This window comes from Siniperca chuatsi, linkage group LG1, assembly GCF_020085105.1.
Source record: "Siniperca chuatsi isolate FFG_IHB_CAS linkage group LG1, ASM2008510v1, whole genome shotgun sequence".
NCBI lineage: Eukaryota > Metazoa > Chordata > Actinopteri > Centrarchiformes > Sinipercidae > Siniperca > Siniperca chuatsi.
The window spans coordinates 18,775,001-18,793,072 of record NC_058042.1 but is presented as its reverse complement, the minus strand read 5'-3'; the positions used below and the strand labels follow the sequence as shown (position 1 = coordinate 18,793,072).

Sequence of the window (18,072 nt, the reverse complement as noted above, 5' to 3'; positions counted from 1 at the left end):
TAATGAAATATATGATAATTAAATTCAGCTCACTCTCTAATGAGTCTGTATATGCGCTTGTCTATCAGGATGTAAGTACCTCTGACAGTCTGTAGGGGTCAGACTGTCACTGTTTCAGAGAGCATGTATGTGGACACACTGAGTTGGTGCTCAGTCAGTAGTATCTTGAGACCTTGCCTATAGCAGTATTTGGATTAGGTATGAGACAGCGGTATGGGCACCATTCAATTTAAATGAGATTATTAAAAAGGGACCTGGAGTAAAATTTAATTTGTTTCTCATCAGAAGTTAGATCTTCAATTGAAATTGATCCTGATGCTAAAGCTACATACTGGCATGATGTTTGCAGTTTGAGTTTGAATAAGATAATTGTGTGACTTTCAAATAAGTCTGCCCGCAGTTGCCAAAGAGACACATAATGCAAACGGATGCAGCTGAGCTCTCAAGGAATAACATCATCATTCATCCAGGCTACTTCACATTTCACATCTCAACAAGACTCAGTAATTACACAACCCCTTCCCAGCTGTTGTGACAGTAACTTCCTGTGAGGAACAAACTGGAGACAAGAGATACCAGTCTTACCGATGCATATCTGCCTCAGGTCCAAGGTCTTACAGTTGCCGTTGCCAGGCTGAGACTTCTCAGAGGAGCTGGAAGATGCTGAGCCGGTGCCATACAGCACCAGGATGAACTGGGTCAGAGTGCCTGAGCGGAGAGATAGAGACGGAGATAATAAAAAAAAAAACTGAAATTAACCAAGGGGGATGATGTAGGCCTGTCAAAAACAGTAAGGCTCTGGCACTCCCTAAGGTGGATTTTTTAAACGTATCCTCTTCTCATTGTAGACTGGTGGATTTTCTGCATAAAGCGACAGAAAATGACTCCTTGACATGAGCCACAATTTAAAGACAGCATGATTTCACTCTGTGCCTAATAAAAGTGTTATAAAGTTCATGTCTCTGAAGATTCATTCAAGTGTGGGGCCTTGTGAAAGGTTCCACTTTAGGAAATGACTCCTTACAGAGGAGGGAGGTGTGGGACATTTATCTAGATCTGTTTTCTGGGGTTTTCTTGGCTACTGAATACTGTGTTGTGGTGGACCTGCTATGTCCAGATGCAGACAATTGTTGGTGGATGATCCAAGGGCAAACAACAAGAGTGAAGTATTCACTCCACTGCTTTATTGTGCTCCCTACTATAAGAAAATTGATTGCTGCAGAGCTATATTGTCAGCTTCACAGCTACTATAAAGAGCACAAAGGCACGGGAACTTTGGATACAGAAGCCATTGATCTCTAATCTCCTGGCACTGAACCCTTAACCCTCGAGCTGAACTCTAGACTCAACAGATTAATACATGTGTTGATTAACATTCACGTGAGGTCAACTGATGCTGTCCTGGTGGCCTAGTGGTTAAGACGCATACCACGTGACCGCAATGCCCCCAGTTTAAATCCACCTGAGGACTTTTGCTGCATGTCATACCTCTCTCTCTCCTCCCGTGTTTCCTGTCTGTATCTCTACTGTAGCTATCACATAAAGGCAAAAAATGCCCCCTAAAAATGAGAAAAGGTATTTTTCAAGTTTTCAACATCTTTTCCTTTCGGCTGTTCCCTTTCAGGGGTCGCCACAGCGAATAATGTGCTTCCATCTAACCCTGTCCTCTGCATCCTCTTCACTCACACCCATTAACTTCATGTCCTCTCTCACTACATCCATAAATCTCCTCCTTGGTCTTCCTCTAGACCTCCTGCCTGGCAGCTCCAACCTCAGCATCCTTCTACCAATATATTCACAGTCTCTCCTCTGAACACGTCCAAACCACCTCAATCTGGCCTCTCTGACTTTATCTCCGAAACATCTAACATGAGCTGTCCCTCTGATGTACTCATTCCTGATCCTGTCCATCCTCGTCACTCCCAAAGAGAACCTCAACATCTTAAGCTCTGCTACCTCCAGCTCTGCCTCTTGTCTTTTCTTCAGTGCCACTGTCTCTAAGCTGTACAACATTTCAAGTTTTCAACAAAATATTACCATTACTTTGCATATGAGAATCAGGATTTAGTATTCTGTTTATTTCTAATTATGTACTTATGTTCTTAGGCCTGGTGGTATTTGAGTTATGTTTGTTTCTATGTGGATTTATAGGTTTGATTTTATGTTTTTGTCTGGTTTTGTGTAATATTGTGGGTGATGTTTGTTTTCTGTATTTGTTTTTTCTAAATTTATTTTGTTTGGGTTTTTTGTTTTTTGTGCTTTTGTCTCTTAATTAATAAAATGATTAGTCAATTGATTGAAAATTAATTATTCAAGTCGTTTAGCAAGCAAAAGCGCCAAAGTGGTTCCAGCTTCTCAAATGTGAGGATTTACTGATTTTCTTTGTTCAATATAATTTAAAATGAAATATCTTTAGGTTGAAGATGTCTCCTTGGATGTCTCTTTGGACATGGACATAATGGGCATCTTTTACTATTTTCTGACATTTTACTGATAAAACAATCAGAAAAGTAAAATCGACAGAAATCAGTAATGAAAATAATCATTCGTTTCAGCCCTATTTCAAATATGGCCAAAAATGTCAGATAAATGTGGATAGCTCCAAATTCTAGATATGAACACACAAACACGCAGGCAAATTCACCAAAATATTAATTTCTTGAATCTCTCTTATAAACACCACAACAGAGATGCTTTACCATAATCACTGGCACCAGCCACATTCTCAATCTCCAGCGTCCACTCCCCGGTGGGGTTCTCATCCCAGGAGTGGGTGGTCATGAAAGCCCAGTCATTAAAACCCTCTGATGAGTAGTCATGAGGCCTGCAGGAGAACGACAAGCAGGAGTGTCGGCAGTTTGCATTTACCAACTTGTACTGTATGTCTGTGTGTGTTTGTGTGTTTGTACCTGGGGTGGAGCAGAGTGGAGCGTGTGCCGGCAGGACTAATGAGGTGGATAGCCAGGTTTCCCCTCCGGTTGTAGGACAGGGTGAGCCGGGCCTGGACGTGCTCTAATGAGGTCACGTGTGTGTCTGTCCCGATGCAGGCATCCACACTCTTGTTAATTGATAGATGGCTGCCGATGTTCCTGTCAAACATGAGAAACGACATATAAAGAAGACAAATTAAGTCAGTGGTGTGCATTAGTTGTAGGTTGTGTGCTGCTGAAATCATTACTGGCTTGTTCTGAGCTTTGGATAAGCTACACTCCAGATAACTGTGTGAGTGTGACATTTTGCTCCTGGCCAGTGTGCAAGCCTGCGAAGGGTGAAGAGTTTGTGGCCTTGAACAGGATTAATGTCTCACAACCTGTAGCACCAGTGTCCTCTGTGGAAGTAAAGCACCCACCTCTTTTTACTCCCCCCCCAAATCCGCTTAGGAGATTACACGCATCCACAACAATTCTGAGGAAGAGGAAGGCACAGGGTTTTAGTGACACTGAGGTGCCCAAATTATAGACAAGATGTGGTGTGATCACTAAACTGTCATGCCGTTTTTAAGACACAGTCCCTCCAGGTTCACTCTGATAAATTTTTCATGATGCATAAAAAGGACTGCATAAACACCTTTCACCATTGTAGCAGCCTCACATTGGAATAGTCTAAAAGGTTAATTTACAGCACTTTTGTAGACGCCAACAAGTCATACAGTGACTGTCCACATTATTTATATGATGCAAATTGGCAGCAACGCAGAACTTCAACATTTGCATGTTTGGGCTGTTGCAGTATGTATTTGGTGGTGTTTCTAGGCAGAGTCAGAAAATAAGGGGGAGAAAGAAAAGGAAATTTATACAAATAGCTGCTGAAGTTTATCTATCATTGCCAGTTGACTACTGCAGCACAGGCGCCTGTGATTTAAAGTCTGGGAGAAGAAGAATTTGTGGCACTGTTGGAGGCATGGCATCTGTTTTTATAAGCACACACAGAAAGACAGAGGGGAGGGATGTGCTACAAACTGATAAACAGCAATCTGCTATTCAGTAACTGTGGAAAATCAACAAGTAAATGAGGGTAACTGATCAAGAAAGACATCTTTGGCCCTTTTCATTATCAACATTTCAGTAGCAGCTACAGGTGAAACTCACCTCAGTGATGATGGTAAACACTATCACTGAAAATTAAAAGATGCCTGTAAAATATTACAAGCCAAAGACCAGCAGTGCACAAACAGTATTATTGTATTTTCTAGTTACCTTCTGCTTGAATTGTTTTTTCCTGGCAATTAGCAGCTCCCCACAGATCTGGGCCAATGCATTACGAAAAATCTATCAATCACACACTTATTACAAATCATTTATTCAGTTATTTTCAAATTAAATCTGTTTACAGCAATAATCCTGGGGAGAACACAAGTGTGTATTTTAATCCAGCGTGTATAAAGCTTTCCAAGAACCACCAAAAATATTCTGGGAGCTGGCCAAACCTTAAGCATTGCCATCCATTTGGTGGTGAATATGCTTGAGAAAGGACAGGGTATTTCTAAATTTGAAATCACTTCCAACTCATGCCATACTCCAGTTTGCAGTAATACAAAATTTTGCAGTCCTGCTGGTAATTTGCATTAAGTTTTTCTGCACACACATCTCGGTGTCTGTCACATTCAATGTTGAAACGATAGACAAGAAGTCTCTCTGATACGTATTTGAAACAAAGCGCGCTCACTTCTTTGGTTAGACACATGCTTACAGGAGCTTTTCTGCAAAGACTTCATGCTTTAAGGCACAATCCATATTCCAAATGTAAACACAAGATTAGGCACACTGATACAATTCAAATCAATGATCTGCAAACTCCTTTGCAGATCAATTATGAATTAGAATTATGGTCATTATAATGTAGTACTGTGTGTATGTAGTACTGTGGTTTTCCCTTTTTGAGCACACTGTCATGATTCTGATGTAATTGACAATGAAAGACGCTGAACACCTACCTGCTGTCTCATTTCAAGTCACTCTGGATAAGTGAATCAGCTAAACACCTAAAATGGAAATTGAATAACCTGCATTGACTGCTGCTCCCAGATGCTTGAACCATCTGCTCTGAGCATCTCATAGCTGCAGTAAAAGAGAGAGAAACCTCAAACCCAGCAGAGAGAAGTGAAAGGGAGCGCATAATGAAGAGGATATGTCAGACTGTGTTTAGACTGTGACACCAGGAGAAGAAAGAATAAAATGGCTGCGGAGAAATATTGAGTCCTAACAGTGAAAGGTACACATGAATTGACAAATAACTATTTCTCTTTTAAAATGCTACTGCTAACGCTGAGCGCCAACATGGAGCATTTCAACATGCGCCCAGAGCCAAGCTGAAGATGAAGACAGAGTGTCACTGCAGCAAAGCATGACAGCTCAGTCATACAGCATGTCCTCCACCTACGTTATGTTATGGACCAGTTTAGTCAATTTCTGCGTCTCAAGCATCCAGTCTTATCTCATCATGCTGCTTAATCACAGGCTGAATTTACATTAACTAAAAATCTATATAACAATGTATTTATTGTTTCTGTTGCTGTTTCTTGTAGTTGTTATTGACTGCCGTTTTTTTTAAATCAGTATTAACTTATCTTTCTGATCACATCTGCTTTGCTGATATTGTTTTATCGTGTGTACCTCCGTGTTCTATGTGCTGCTGCTACCTTAGCCAGGACACTCCTGTAAAACCTTATGTCAGTGAGGCACCTTTCTGGTTAAAGGTACCCCGGTGATTTAGTATTGCACTTCCATGAAGTAGGGGGACTAACACGCGACAGATTTAAAGACAGGAGATATCCTGACTTTTAGTCCTTAGTAAGGGTCAAACTCCAAAACGGTTAAACTTATATTTCACATAATGCAAAACAATAGCCTGGTTGCTGCTGCTGGCTGACAGATTACACTCCATTTAAAAACAGTTTTCCCGGCCCTCGCCGTTACGTGTTAAGCAGTGCACCGGCGCACTGAAATGGAGCAGGCTACTGTTGTTCTCTTTGCCAACACAAAATGGAGAAAACTAGCTAGCCGTGCTAAACTTTAAAGATTCTGAATTTGACAAATAGATGAAAACATTGTGTGTATAGGTAAGGCTCTTTGCTGAGTTTGTAAAATGCAACTGCTTTACAGGAACGTTAGCTTGTCACTCAAGTGAGGTACCTTCAAATGAACGGAACAACATTCATTCTACAATGTAGTTTAGGATAAGGCTACGTGGGTTGCGTTCAAATTAATTCGAACTAATTACTTGTTCGTTCATATTCAGTTAATTCTAGATTTTTGTGACAGCTGTAATATGTGTAGACACTTGTAATCAGAGTCTTTAGATAATTCCAGTGAGCTGTGAGTGTGCGCGTGTGTATGCGCGCGTGTGTGCATGTGTAGTGTACTAACCTTGGCTCACAGACCATGGTGATCACACATTTCCGCTGTGGCCTCACATTGGTCCACGTCTCTGCCAGCGCTACAATTGCACTGGCATCAAGTAGACCGTATCCATATGAATGGCTAACTGCAGAGACCAAGAGAGAAGAGGAAACAGACACATGAATGTTGGCGTGCTGAGAGCAGCATCCTCACTCCTCCAGTTCGATCTTTACAGACGAGCTACACTGTGTGCATCACATTTTAAGCTGTCACACAACCTTTCTGTCCAATTCCAGGGCTTTGCATCACTAATGACAATTTGTTTTTTTAGATGTACAATATACTAATGAGCCTCAAAGGCATCTGCAAACTGCAGAGGGCAGAAGAGAACTTGGAAGGAGTTGTTGTACCTTTGCGCCCAACCCCATTGGTTCTCCAGTCGTTTGTGAGCAGGTGGGCAGGGTGAGAAGTTCGTACAACCAGATGTTGCATGTCCCTCCAGGTCAGGTTTTTACTGGAACATGTGTATATGCAAGCACACACAGAGCCACATAAAAAGAGGAGAGACACACACGATAAGAGTCTGGCTTGAAAATCAAGTTGAGGCACTCAAACAGGTGCCTCTGACAATACATCCTACAGTGGACAGCTGATTAAATACAGAATACAATGAAGTACCAGTCACATACTTTCCTGAATTACATTAAATCTTCTGTCAACATGTGTTTCAACTCAATTTCTGCCCTTTGGCAAAATGTATTGTAAAGAGAACTGAACCTGAAAAAATTGAAAGTGATCATCCTGCTTGCAGCCACAAAAAAAGGGTTACAGGAGGTCACAGATGGGTTTAACTTTAAATGTATTCTTCTTATTGCAGATTTAGTAAAATAAAGCATATTATTTAGTAACTTTGCTCAATAACTTTTTCATCAAATTCATTCCTAATTGCAATCATTTTCCATCACCTCACTCTGTGTTGCCACAAGACTAATTACTCATTTTCAGGACTGTTAAGACGTTCGTGCTTGTCCCTCCATTAGTGCTGCGTGACTGGATAAAAATGATTAGTGCTTACATCAAATTGTGCAATTTTTGAAAATGCGCTGCAGAAATCTGTCAGGCAGAAGGGTTAAAAAGTAATTCATAAAAAGGGATAATCGAGCAGAATTGATGCATAAACACACAGCACCAGCAGTTAAAGCCAGATTTAGTACATGAGTGTTACATTAATTGGGCTTCTAAAAGTCTGTGTATAAAAAAATAAAAAATAAAAATAAATACATTTTTTTTTTTTAAAAAGGTAGAAAAATATTTTACTTGTTGCCACTAAATGACCAATTTGCAGTTAGGAAACTTCTAAACACATGCTAGAAACTGATAGCAGTGGGGCATTATTTAAACTACTTTGGCTTTCTGAATATTTTAGCGTACATGCAGGTTCTGAAAATGACCAATCTTTCTCTAGAATAAATTACTGCGCGGTCTAATCATGAGTTCTGTGCAAATTATATTTGACACTTTTCTTTTACGTAGGATTAAATTATTTTAAAATCAACAAAAGTCAGGGAAATATGCAGATAGAGAAGGTTAGAATGAGGCTGTACAGCTGAAGAGAATTGCAAAGTTTGGTAAGAATCAGGAAGATGGTGATAAGCACTTACTTGGCTTCAAGGGCAAGAGCAATGATCCCAGCAGCCAGCGGCGCGGAGGCAGAGGTGCCTGTGTGGGAGTCTGTGCATTTTGATTTCAGGTCTGTAGTCACCTAAGGAAGATGAACACGGTGGGCTTAAATAGACACCTCTGACAAAGTGGAAAATATTCTCAAAAACAGTTACCTAAAGTTACTCTTCCAATTCAGTTTTAAAACTTTGGTCCATCCTCACACTGTATTACAAACCCTAAACTTCTACCAGAACTGCTCTTGTGCCTTCACATTAAAAAATAAATTTACAAGATATTTAAACTCTTGTCACCTGATAATTTGGCTCATTTAACTGAGCAAAAAAAAAAGATCGAACTCCTCCAGTAGAGATCTCCTCAGCGACCCACAGCAGAGGGCTATGGTTGTACAGGGCAGCTCCCAGGATTGAATTTCTGCAAGTGCATGAATACATAGCAAGACAGTGCAGAACCAGCATGTTTGCACTCAGCAAAACCCATCTGGCGAAGGATAAAGGTTACAAAACACTGCCTCGCAAAAAGCCCCCAGTCGCCCACAGTATAATCCTAAAGGGGAGGTAAATCTATGGAACTGAATAAGACTGATACAAAAGCAGTTGGAATCAAAAATGACCAATGCAGAGCCTCCAGAAATTGACCTTTTAACGGACTAAATAAAATAATAAATGCACAGGCAGAACGGACTTTAATGGTCCAACTATGTATTCAGGAGCTTCCCATATACCCCTTACTTTAAATTGAAAGAGAAGGATAAGATAAGTGTAATTTAAAAAAGAAAAAAAATTAAAAAAACCATAAACAGAAATGAAGATATTCGCTCCTGCATAACCCCAGAGGTCCCACAGTCTCTCTTCTTCTTCTTCTTCTTCTTCTTCATCCCCGCTTCATGAGTGACAGCACAATTAAATGAGTACAGCACTCAAGCATTAAGGGACCAGCCACATGTCACAGAGATGTCATAAGCTGTCCATCCAGTTGTGTCTGGCTGCTAGACTGTATGCTAGAGAAAGAAAGACTGTGTGTGTGATTTTGTGTTTGTGAGAAGAATATCAAGCAGCAGACTGCCAGATGGAGTTTCAGCAGCTCACTATTCATAATAATTTTAATGGCCCAAGACGGGATGAATGGAGAAGAAGAAGAAAGTGAAGAAAAGGAGGAAAGAATGAAGAAGTAATGCTGTGGTTCAGACAGCAGGTGCAGAATAAAGCTGCAAATGCTCCATATGCCGTATGTATGGAGCTCAAACAATTACTCAATTAATCACTTAGTCCACTGAGATAAAAATTCATCTGCAACTATTTCACAATAATCAATTAATCATTTAATTTATTTTTTTCAAGCAAAAATGGCAAAAGATTCTGTGGTTCCAGCTTCTCAAATGTGAATATTTTCTGGTTTCTTAGTCTTCTGTGATAGTAAGCTGCATCTTTTTGGACAGTTGGTTAGACAAAACAATTTAAGGCGTCACATTGGGCTCTGCCATGGGCTATTTATAGACCAAAAGTATGAGTTTATTAAGAAAATAATTGGTAGATTAATCGATAATTGTTACCTGCAGCCATATGTATGTTGAAAATGTAAATGCATCTAATATACAGTATGATCAAGAGGTACTCCTAAAGGGTTTAGAAACATTGAAAATGCAGCTTAAAATATAAAATATTCTTGTCATATTCACAGTGTCTATGCTAACCAGTCTAGTATTTTATCATAAACGCCGCTCATTAACTTTGACAAACATAATGGTGAAAAATGCCCGTCACAATTTCCTAGAGACCAAAGTGACGTCTTTAATTTTTTTGTTTTGCCCAACTAGCTACCACACAAATCACAAACATATTAAATTTACAATTTATGATATATATATATATATATATATATATATATATATATATATATATCATAAATTTGAGAGGCTGGAACCAGCTAATGTTTGGCTTTTTTCTTTGATAAATTACTTTAAAGATTAAAGGTACCCAGGGGAGTTTTGGACCTCTAGAAGTGCTATGGAGCAGGGTTTTTTTGTTTTTTTTAATAAGGCTGTGTTGTTTGTCTCAAGCACAGACACACGGATGCACATGCACGCGGGTGACGTGATACACATTCCTGCCGATGGTTTCACACTACTCGAGTGATCTACTGGTGGCAGTAACATGCCAAGAAACGCTGAGATGAGCGAGCAAAGGCAGGGAAGAAGAAGACTGAAAGCAAGTTAACATGGATGTAAACAATGCAGGTTTCAAAATGTTGAAAAGAAATCGGCTTTGCAAGTGTTTTATGAGGAAGTAAATTAATTCAACATGTTTGTTGGAGATCAAGGAAACTCAATATGTTTTGGTGAGTAAAACAAACTGAATGTAAATATAACTTTTGTTTGTTTACAAGAAAACTCCAGAGGGCCCTTAAATCAACTAATCGACTGTTTAATCAATCAAACATTTCAGCGGCTATAAAGATGCTGTGGATCAAGTAAACTTCACCTTGAAAAAAAAAAAAATCCTACTTTTTTTTTTTTTTAAACTACAGACATGGAAGCAGAAGCTCTGTTAATGTGAGGGACACAAGGGGAGTCACTGGATACAAACACAACTCACTATCTGCTTCTCGTTAAGGTTTCCCGAGCTGTAGGTGGTGGCGAGGGTGGAGGAGCAAGCCTCGCTGTACCAAGGGACATTGCCGTTCTGGGTGGAGCTGCTGATGGACAGGGTGTAGATGCTGTTGGTGTAGCCATCGCAGTTACAGCTGTCCTTCTCCCTCCCGCCGTTCCCAGACGCCCACACGAAGATGGAGCCCAAACCATTACGACCCTTCAGACCAAAAGGAAATAAAAGACAACCACAGATCCTTTCATTCATTTATCCCTCGGGACCAACGCTAACCAGAAAAGAATCTTTAATAGGAATGCCAATTATAGGAGGGCAAATTCATTTAAGGGCTCATTTCAAAAAGACCCCATTAAAACGCAGCATACATCACAGAGGCCGGGGTGGTCACTCAGTAAATTAAAACGAGTTAAATATTGCATGACAGCAATGCAATACAAAAAGGCACTATATGACAACAGCTCATTGTAATGAATCACCCAACCTCTCAGCCTTTGAAGTGCAATAATTTTCATCTAAGAGCCGCTTTATTGTATTGAGTGGAAGCGTCTCTCTCTGCATTGATCAAACCCAGCTATGCACCACCCACACCACCATCTGACAGTGCTGTCACTGCAGCAATTATCTTAGTAGTCACTGTCAGCGGTTCCAATCAGCTTTATGGCACATGCCTTGAATCCTACTGCTCTATAACAAGAGTCAGTGATAGCTGGATGGATGTGTTTATTCATGGAGTGCAGATGTGAGAGCCTGGGGTGTGATCTGCGTGCTTATTAATCTGTTGACTTGTTCATTTTACATATCCAACACTGTCCCATACATTAAAACAAGTGTTGCTATCAACAACAGGACTGGTTAATATTCAGATTGCCATGTTGTTAGATGCTGACAAGACTAGTTTTCAAAATGACCCTCCTTAAAATCTCTTGTATATGCATATAGTTGGGAATGTAGCCTTTCATTAGAAGTTTGCTTGTCAAGTCATTTAAAACTCCAGTAATCCAGTTGTTTTTTTTAATATATATATATATATATACACATACATACATACATACATACACACACACACACACACACACACACCACTGTTGCCTTCACCTTCCAGGTCTTCTCCAGCTCTTCTCTGAGCCCTTGGTACTTCTCTAGTTTCTCATGTTCCTTTTTCCTGATGTTGCCATCACTTGGTATTGCCACATCAACCACAGCGGCTTTCCTCTGCTGTTTGTCCACCACCACGATGTCTGGTTGTTTCGCCATTACCATTCTGTCAGTCTGAATCTGGAAGTCCCACAGAATCTTGGCTCGGTCATTCTCTACCACTTTTGGAGGTGTTTCCCACTTTGACCTCGGGGTTTCCAGTCCATACTCCGTGCAGATGTTCCTGTACACTATGCCAGCAAAAATCAAGGAGGCCCGGAGAGAAGTGAGCCAACTGACAGAGGCTGAGAGGGGTGCAATGAGAAAGCAAGTACCCACGAAGTACAACCAGATGACCATACCTGAAGCACTCAAAACTGCCAAACAAAGGCTCCAAGCCTTGGCCAGCCGCCTAAAGAGATACACGAGAGATAATGAAGCCAGAAGAATAAACCGGCTGTTCGCAACTCAACCTGCGAAAGTGTACGCTCAATGGCAGGGTAATAACAGCAGAGCAGACCCACCACGGCTGGAAACGGAGCAGTACTGGAAAAGTATATGGGAGAGGGAGGCATCACACAACAGCGATGCACAGTGGCTGGCGGCTCTGAAAAAGGACCACAGCAACCTCCCTGAACAGAATCCAGTCCAGACATCCAAGAAAGAGTCTCAGGTATGAAGAACTGGACAGCACCGGGCCCTACTGGCTAAAGAAGCTCACTGCACTCCATGAGCACCTAGCAGCACAAATGAACCAGCTGCTAAGAGATGGGACGCACCCTGGATGGCTTACCGAAGGGCGCACAATCCTGATCCTGAAGGATCCCGCAAAGGGTACAGTCCCATCCAACTATCGGCCAATAACCTGTCTCTCCACAACATGGAAGCTCATGTCAGGCATCATCGCGGCTAAGATAAGTGGACACATGGATCAATACATGAGCAAAGCACAGAAGGGCATTGGCAGGGGAACCAGAGGAGCCAAACACCAACTCCTGGTTGACAGAACAGTCACCCAAGACTGCCCGACACACCAACCTGTGCACTGCCTGGATTGATTACAAGAAAGCATATGACTCAATGCCGCACACATGGATCACTGAATGCTTAGAGATGTACAACATCAACAGGACTCTAAGACACTTCATTGCAAACTCGATGAGGCTGTGGAAAACCACCCTTGAGGCCAATGGCAAGCCACTTGCACAAGTATCCATCAAATGTGGCATATACCAAGGAGATGCTCTGTCCCCACTGCTGTTCTGCATAGGACTGAACCCCTCAGCCAAACAATCAACAAGACTGGCTATGGATACCGACTCAGGAACGGGCCACCATCAGTCACCTCCTCTACATGGATGACATCAAGCTATACGCTAAGAGCGAGCGGGACATCGACTCACTGATCCACACCACCAGGATCTACAGCTCTGACATTGGGATGTCATTCGAGCTTGAGAAGTGCAGTCGAATGGTGACAAAGAGAGGGAAGGTAGTCCACACAGAAGGGGTCTCACTCCCAGAAGGAACAATAGCAGATATTGAGGATGGTTACAAGTACCTTGGAATACCACAGGCAAATGGCAACCTCGAAGAGGCAACAAGGAAGACGGCAACGGCCAAATACCTCCAACGAGTAAGGCAAGTCCTAAGAAGTCAGCTCAATGGCAAGAACAAGGCCCAGGCAATAAACAGCTACGCCCTACCAGTGATCAGATACCCTGCGGGAATAATAAGGTGGCCAAAGGAAGAGATACAGACCACAGACGTTAAGACGCGAAAGCTCCTCACCATGCATGAAGGGTTCCATCCCAAATCCAGCACCCTGAGACTGTACGCTAGCCGTAAGGAAGGCGGCCGTGGACTAGTGAGTGTGAGAGCCACTATCCAGGATGAAACATCCAAGATCCACAAGTACATCCAAGATAAGGCCCCAACAGATGACGTGCTCAGGGAATGTCTCAGGCAATGGGGAACAGAGGAAGACGTGCTGGAGGAAGGACCATCATGGGAGGACAAACCCCAACACGGGATGTACCACCGGAACATAACTGAAGTGGCTGATATCAAGAAGTCCTACCAATGGCTAGAGCGGGCTGGATTGAAGGACAGAGGCACTCATCATGGCTGCACAGGAGCAGGCCCTGAGCACCACAGCAATAGAGGCCCAGATCTACCACACCAGACAAGACCCAAGGTGTAGGCTGTGCAAAGAGGCCCCTGAGACAATCCAGCACATAACTGCAGGGTGTAAGATGCTGGCAGGAAAAGCATACATGGAGCGCCATAACCAAGTAGCTGGCATAGTGTACAGGAACATCTGCACTGAGTATGGACTGGAAACCCCGAGGTCAAAGTGGGAAACACCTCCAAAGGTGGTAGAGAATGACCGAGCCAAGATCCTGTGGGACTTCCAGATCCAGACTGACAGAATGGTAATGGCGAACCAGCCTGACATCGTGGTGGTTGACAAACAGCAGAGGAAAGCCGTTGTGGTTGACGTGGCGATACCAAGTGATGGCAACATCAGGAAAAAGGAACATGAGAAACTAGAGAAGTACCAAGGGCTCAGAGAAGAGCTGGAGAAGGCCTGGAAGGTGAAGGCAACAGTGGTACCCGTGGTCATCGGAGCACTCGGGGCAGTGACCCCCAAACTGGAGGAGTGGCTACAGCAGATCCCTGGAAGAACACCAGACATCTCGGTCCAGAAGAGTGCAGTACTGGGAACAGCAAAGATACTGCGCAGAACCCTCAAGCTCCCAGGCCTCTGGTAGAGGACCCGAGCTCGAAGGACGAGACCACCCGCGGAGGGTGAAGGACAAAGTTTATTATATTATATATATATATATATATATATATATATATAAAATATAGATAAAATATAGATAGATACAGTTGTATGCAAAAGTTTAGGAACCCCTGACAATTTCCATGATTTTCATTTATAAATATTTGGGTGTTTAGAAATTTATGCACCTGTCTAATTTCGTTTTGATGCATATTGCACATTTTCTGTTAATCCAATAAATCTCATTTCACTACTGAAATATTACTGTGTCCTTCAGTTATTTGATAGATCAAAATGAAATTGCTGATCCAAACACCCAAATATTTATTAATGAAAATCATGGAAATTGTCAGGGGTTCCTAAACTTTTGCATACAACTATAGATAGATAGATAGATAGATAGATAGATAGATAGATAGATAGATAGATAGATAGATAGATAGATAGATAGATAGATAGATAGATAGATAGATAGATAGATAGATAGATAGATAGATAGATAGATAGATAGATAGATAGATAGATAGATAGATAGATAGATAGATAGATAGATAGATAGATAGATAGATAGATAGATAGATAGATAGATAGATAGATAGATAGATAGATAGATAGATAGATAGATAGATAGATAGATAGATAGATAGATAGATAGATAGATAGATAGATAGATAGATAGATAGATAGATAGATAGATAGATAGATAGATAGATAGATAGATAGATAGATAGATAGATAGATAGATAGATAGATAGATAGATAGATAGATAGATAGATAGATAGATAGATAGATAGATAGATAGATAGATAGATAGATAGATAGATAGATAGATAGATAGATAGATAGATAGATAGATAGATAGATAGATAGATAGATAGATAGATAGATAGATAGATAGATAGATAGATAGATAGATAGATAGATAGATAGATAGATAGATAGATAGATAGATAGATAGATAGATAGATAGATAGATAGATAGATAGATAGATAGATAGATAGATAGATAGATAGATAGATAGATAGATAGATAGATAGATAGATAGATAGATAGATATGAATAAAATAAAAATAACTGTTCATACTTCACTTCTGTCAGTGCTGCTTCTGTTCATTTTCTAAGATTTTCCTCCCTGGTGGGTTTTAGAGGACATTCCCTTCAATTCATAATTGTCAGGATAAAAAACTGCTTTGTTCTTCTCGCTTGTGTCCTCTCATGCTTGAACAGTTCAATTACTGACTGCTGAAAGGCCACACACAGGCAGTAAATAATTTCTGTCTCACACAAACAGTCACACACACGCACCTCTGTAACTCCATGCAGAAAAGCTTCTTTGGCAAGTTTGGCAGGTCCATCGACAGTTTTGCCGTCATCCTCTGGGCCCCAGCTGGCGCTGTAGATGTCGATGTGTTGGGGATTCAGACTGAGAGACTGGGCCTCCACCATGTCAGTCACCTCACCGTCCAGCATACGGACACCTGCATCCAGGTTCCCACATGTAAATGTACACACACACACACACACACCAGATGACAAAATAGAAAGGTTTTCTTAGTACTTACATACTATTTTGTATGATAAGTAAAGGTTCATATGAAATTTAAATTCTCTTAGTTGAGAATCAATCATGCTAAAGACTAGGAACAAGGTGGCCATTGCAGGCAGAACAAAAAGCATGCATTTTATTTAAATATTTAGTTAGTTAGTTGACAGTGTTAATGTAAATCTAGTACAAATACCTACTTTTTAATTCTTATAAAAAATGGACATCAGGAATTCCTTATAAGGGAAATCCACTGATTTTACACATCAAAGTCCATTTACAGGTGTTGGGGAGTACTACAGCATATGTGGAGAAAGTTGTATAAAGAGGATTAAGATAAAAAGTTTAATCGGTTCTGTAATGTACTCATACCCAGAGAATTCCCATTTGCTGAATAATATTTAAATTCAATCGTCAGAACATGACTCGGAAACTTTTTTGATAATGGAATCATTTTGCAAGCAAAAATGCCGAATACTTGCTGGTTCCAGCTTCTTAGATGTGAGAAATTGAAGCTTTTCTTTAATCAGATATGATAGTAAACTGAATATAATAAAAAATAGACAGAAATCAATAATGAAAATAATTAGCTGCAGCCCTAAATTAAAGAGAAAACATGTATAAAATGTGCCTAAAATCTATCTTAGATGTTTCAATAAAAGAATGAAAGATGGTAACAGTTGAGGCAAAAAAGGAGATTAGACTAAAACAGAGATGAGATGGCTGACCAACAACCAATGAAGCTTTTATTGATTACAACCTCTTTTTTTTTTACTGGCCATTATGAATGCAATAATATTATAGGAGTGCAATACTAAATCAGTGGAGTATTCTTAACCACAAAAAAGGACTACAGAGAAACATGCAAAAAGTGCTGCAAGCGATGACAATCTTGCAGGATCCTGTTCCTCTAGTCTGCATCTCAGCGCTTTACTTCATGGTGTTGTAGCTCTGTAGTTTACCTGACTGTGTGCTTATGTTCAACAATTTTGACGTGTATAGGTACAAAGCAATGCTGCTGCGGTGATTTGCATATTTACACATGTTTGCAATGCTGTACATTGTGTATATTTGTACAGCTCATGCGGTGGTGCAGCACGTGCTCGTTATTTGTGCATCCACTGTGATGTTCTTATGGAACCCACCGTGTAAATCAACTCCATCTCTATTGATTTGCTTTGGCGCTTGAGCTGGTTTGAAAAATAAATAAATACATTTTTTTTAAAAACTGAAATGGAATGAGATTAATTGCATTGTGAGTGAACTGCCTTCTCAAGTGTGAAGCACACTACAGAGACTGAAAATTCTGATAAAAAGATGAAAGAAAGCATTAATTGTCTTCCTCTACATGCCTGGATGAAATTAGTGTAAATTGAACCAAACTTTCTCTTATTTTAAGAGAAGAGAATAACTCAGCCAATGTTTTACGGCAGGCTCCAAGTAAGGCTTATTTATAAGGGATTAAAGGGATCATTGATGTATCAGAGATAAAACATTAACACACACAAAACAAGGCAGGAAAGGCATACAGAGAGTGTGGTGCTTGTTCTATCCAATTATTTCTGCTTCAAGTTCAGAAGGTTTTCTTAAAAACAGAACTCTCTCTGTCTCAGCAATGTTCCTCCACAGAAAAGTGGCGAGAAATCAACACCTAAAAAACAAACTAATTTCCCCCTTTGATGCATTGCAGGTCAGGTTACTCCATGCTGCTCTATATTGGTTAAAGTAACCAAGCACTGGCTCTTTGAAGTCCTCCAAAAGCACCAAACAGGCACTGAGCTGCTAGTGTTTCCATGGCAGCCTGCACTTCTGTGAGAGGGCCATGTGATTTGTTGAGTCTCAAGTATTTCCAGCCCCCATCTAAAATATTCATCCATCCCCAAAACCAGAGGCCAAGGTTGATAATACATCAAGTTCAATCAATTATTTTTGTGTATATGCACCGTACAGTATTATAAAACATCAATGTTAGGAGGGTGAG

The 18,072-nt window shown here is 40.7% G+C and overlaps 1 protein-coding gene across 5 annotated transcripts in view; it reads right to left on the bottom strand.

The window, feature by feature from the left end:
• Nucleotides 1-18,072, bottom strand: part of furina (furin (paired basic amino acid cleaving enzyme) a) — an 85,919-nt gene that overhangs the window by 5,552 nt on the left and 62,295 nt on the right. For all 5 annotated transcript variants that reach the window (XM_044206876.1, XM_044206900.1, XM_044206885.1 and 2 more), the window contains 8 exons: nucleotides 15,854-16,026; nucleotides 10,613-10,825; nucleotides 8,000-8,100; nucleotides 6,749-6,852; nucleotides 6,366-6,483; nucleotides 2,910-3,089; nucleotides 2,700-2,824; nucleotides 586-708 (listed from right to left, as the gene is read on the bottom strand). In XM_044206876.1, the coding sequence (XP_044062811.1) occupies nucleotides 586-708; nucleotides 2,700-2,824; nucleotides 2,910-3,089; nucleotides 6,366-6,483; nucleotides 6,749-6,852; nucleotides 8,000-8,100; nucleotides 10,613-10,825; nucleotides 15,854-16,026 (1,137 nt within the window). The remainder of the gene's footprint in view (nucleotides 1-585; nucleotides 709-2,699; nucleotides 2,825-2,909; nucleotides 3,090-6,365; nucleotides 6,484-6,748; nucleotides 6,853-7,999; nucleotides 8,101-10,612; nucleotides 10,826-15,853; nucleotides 16,027-18,072) is intronic.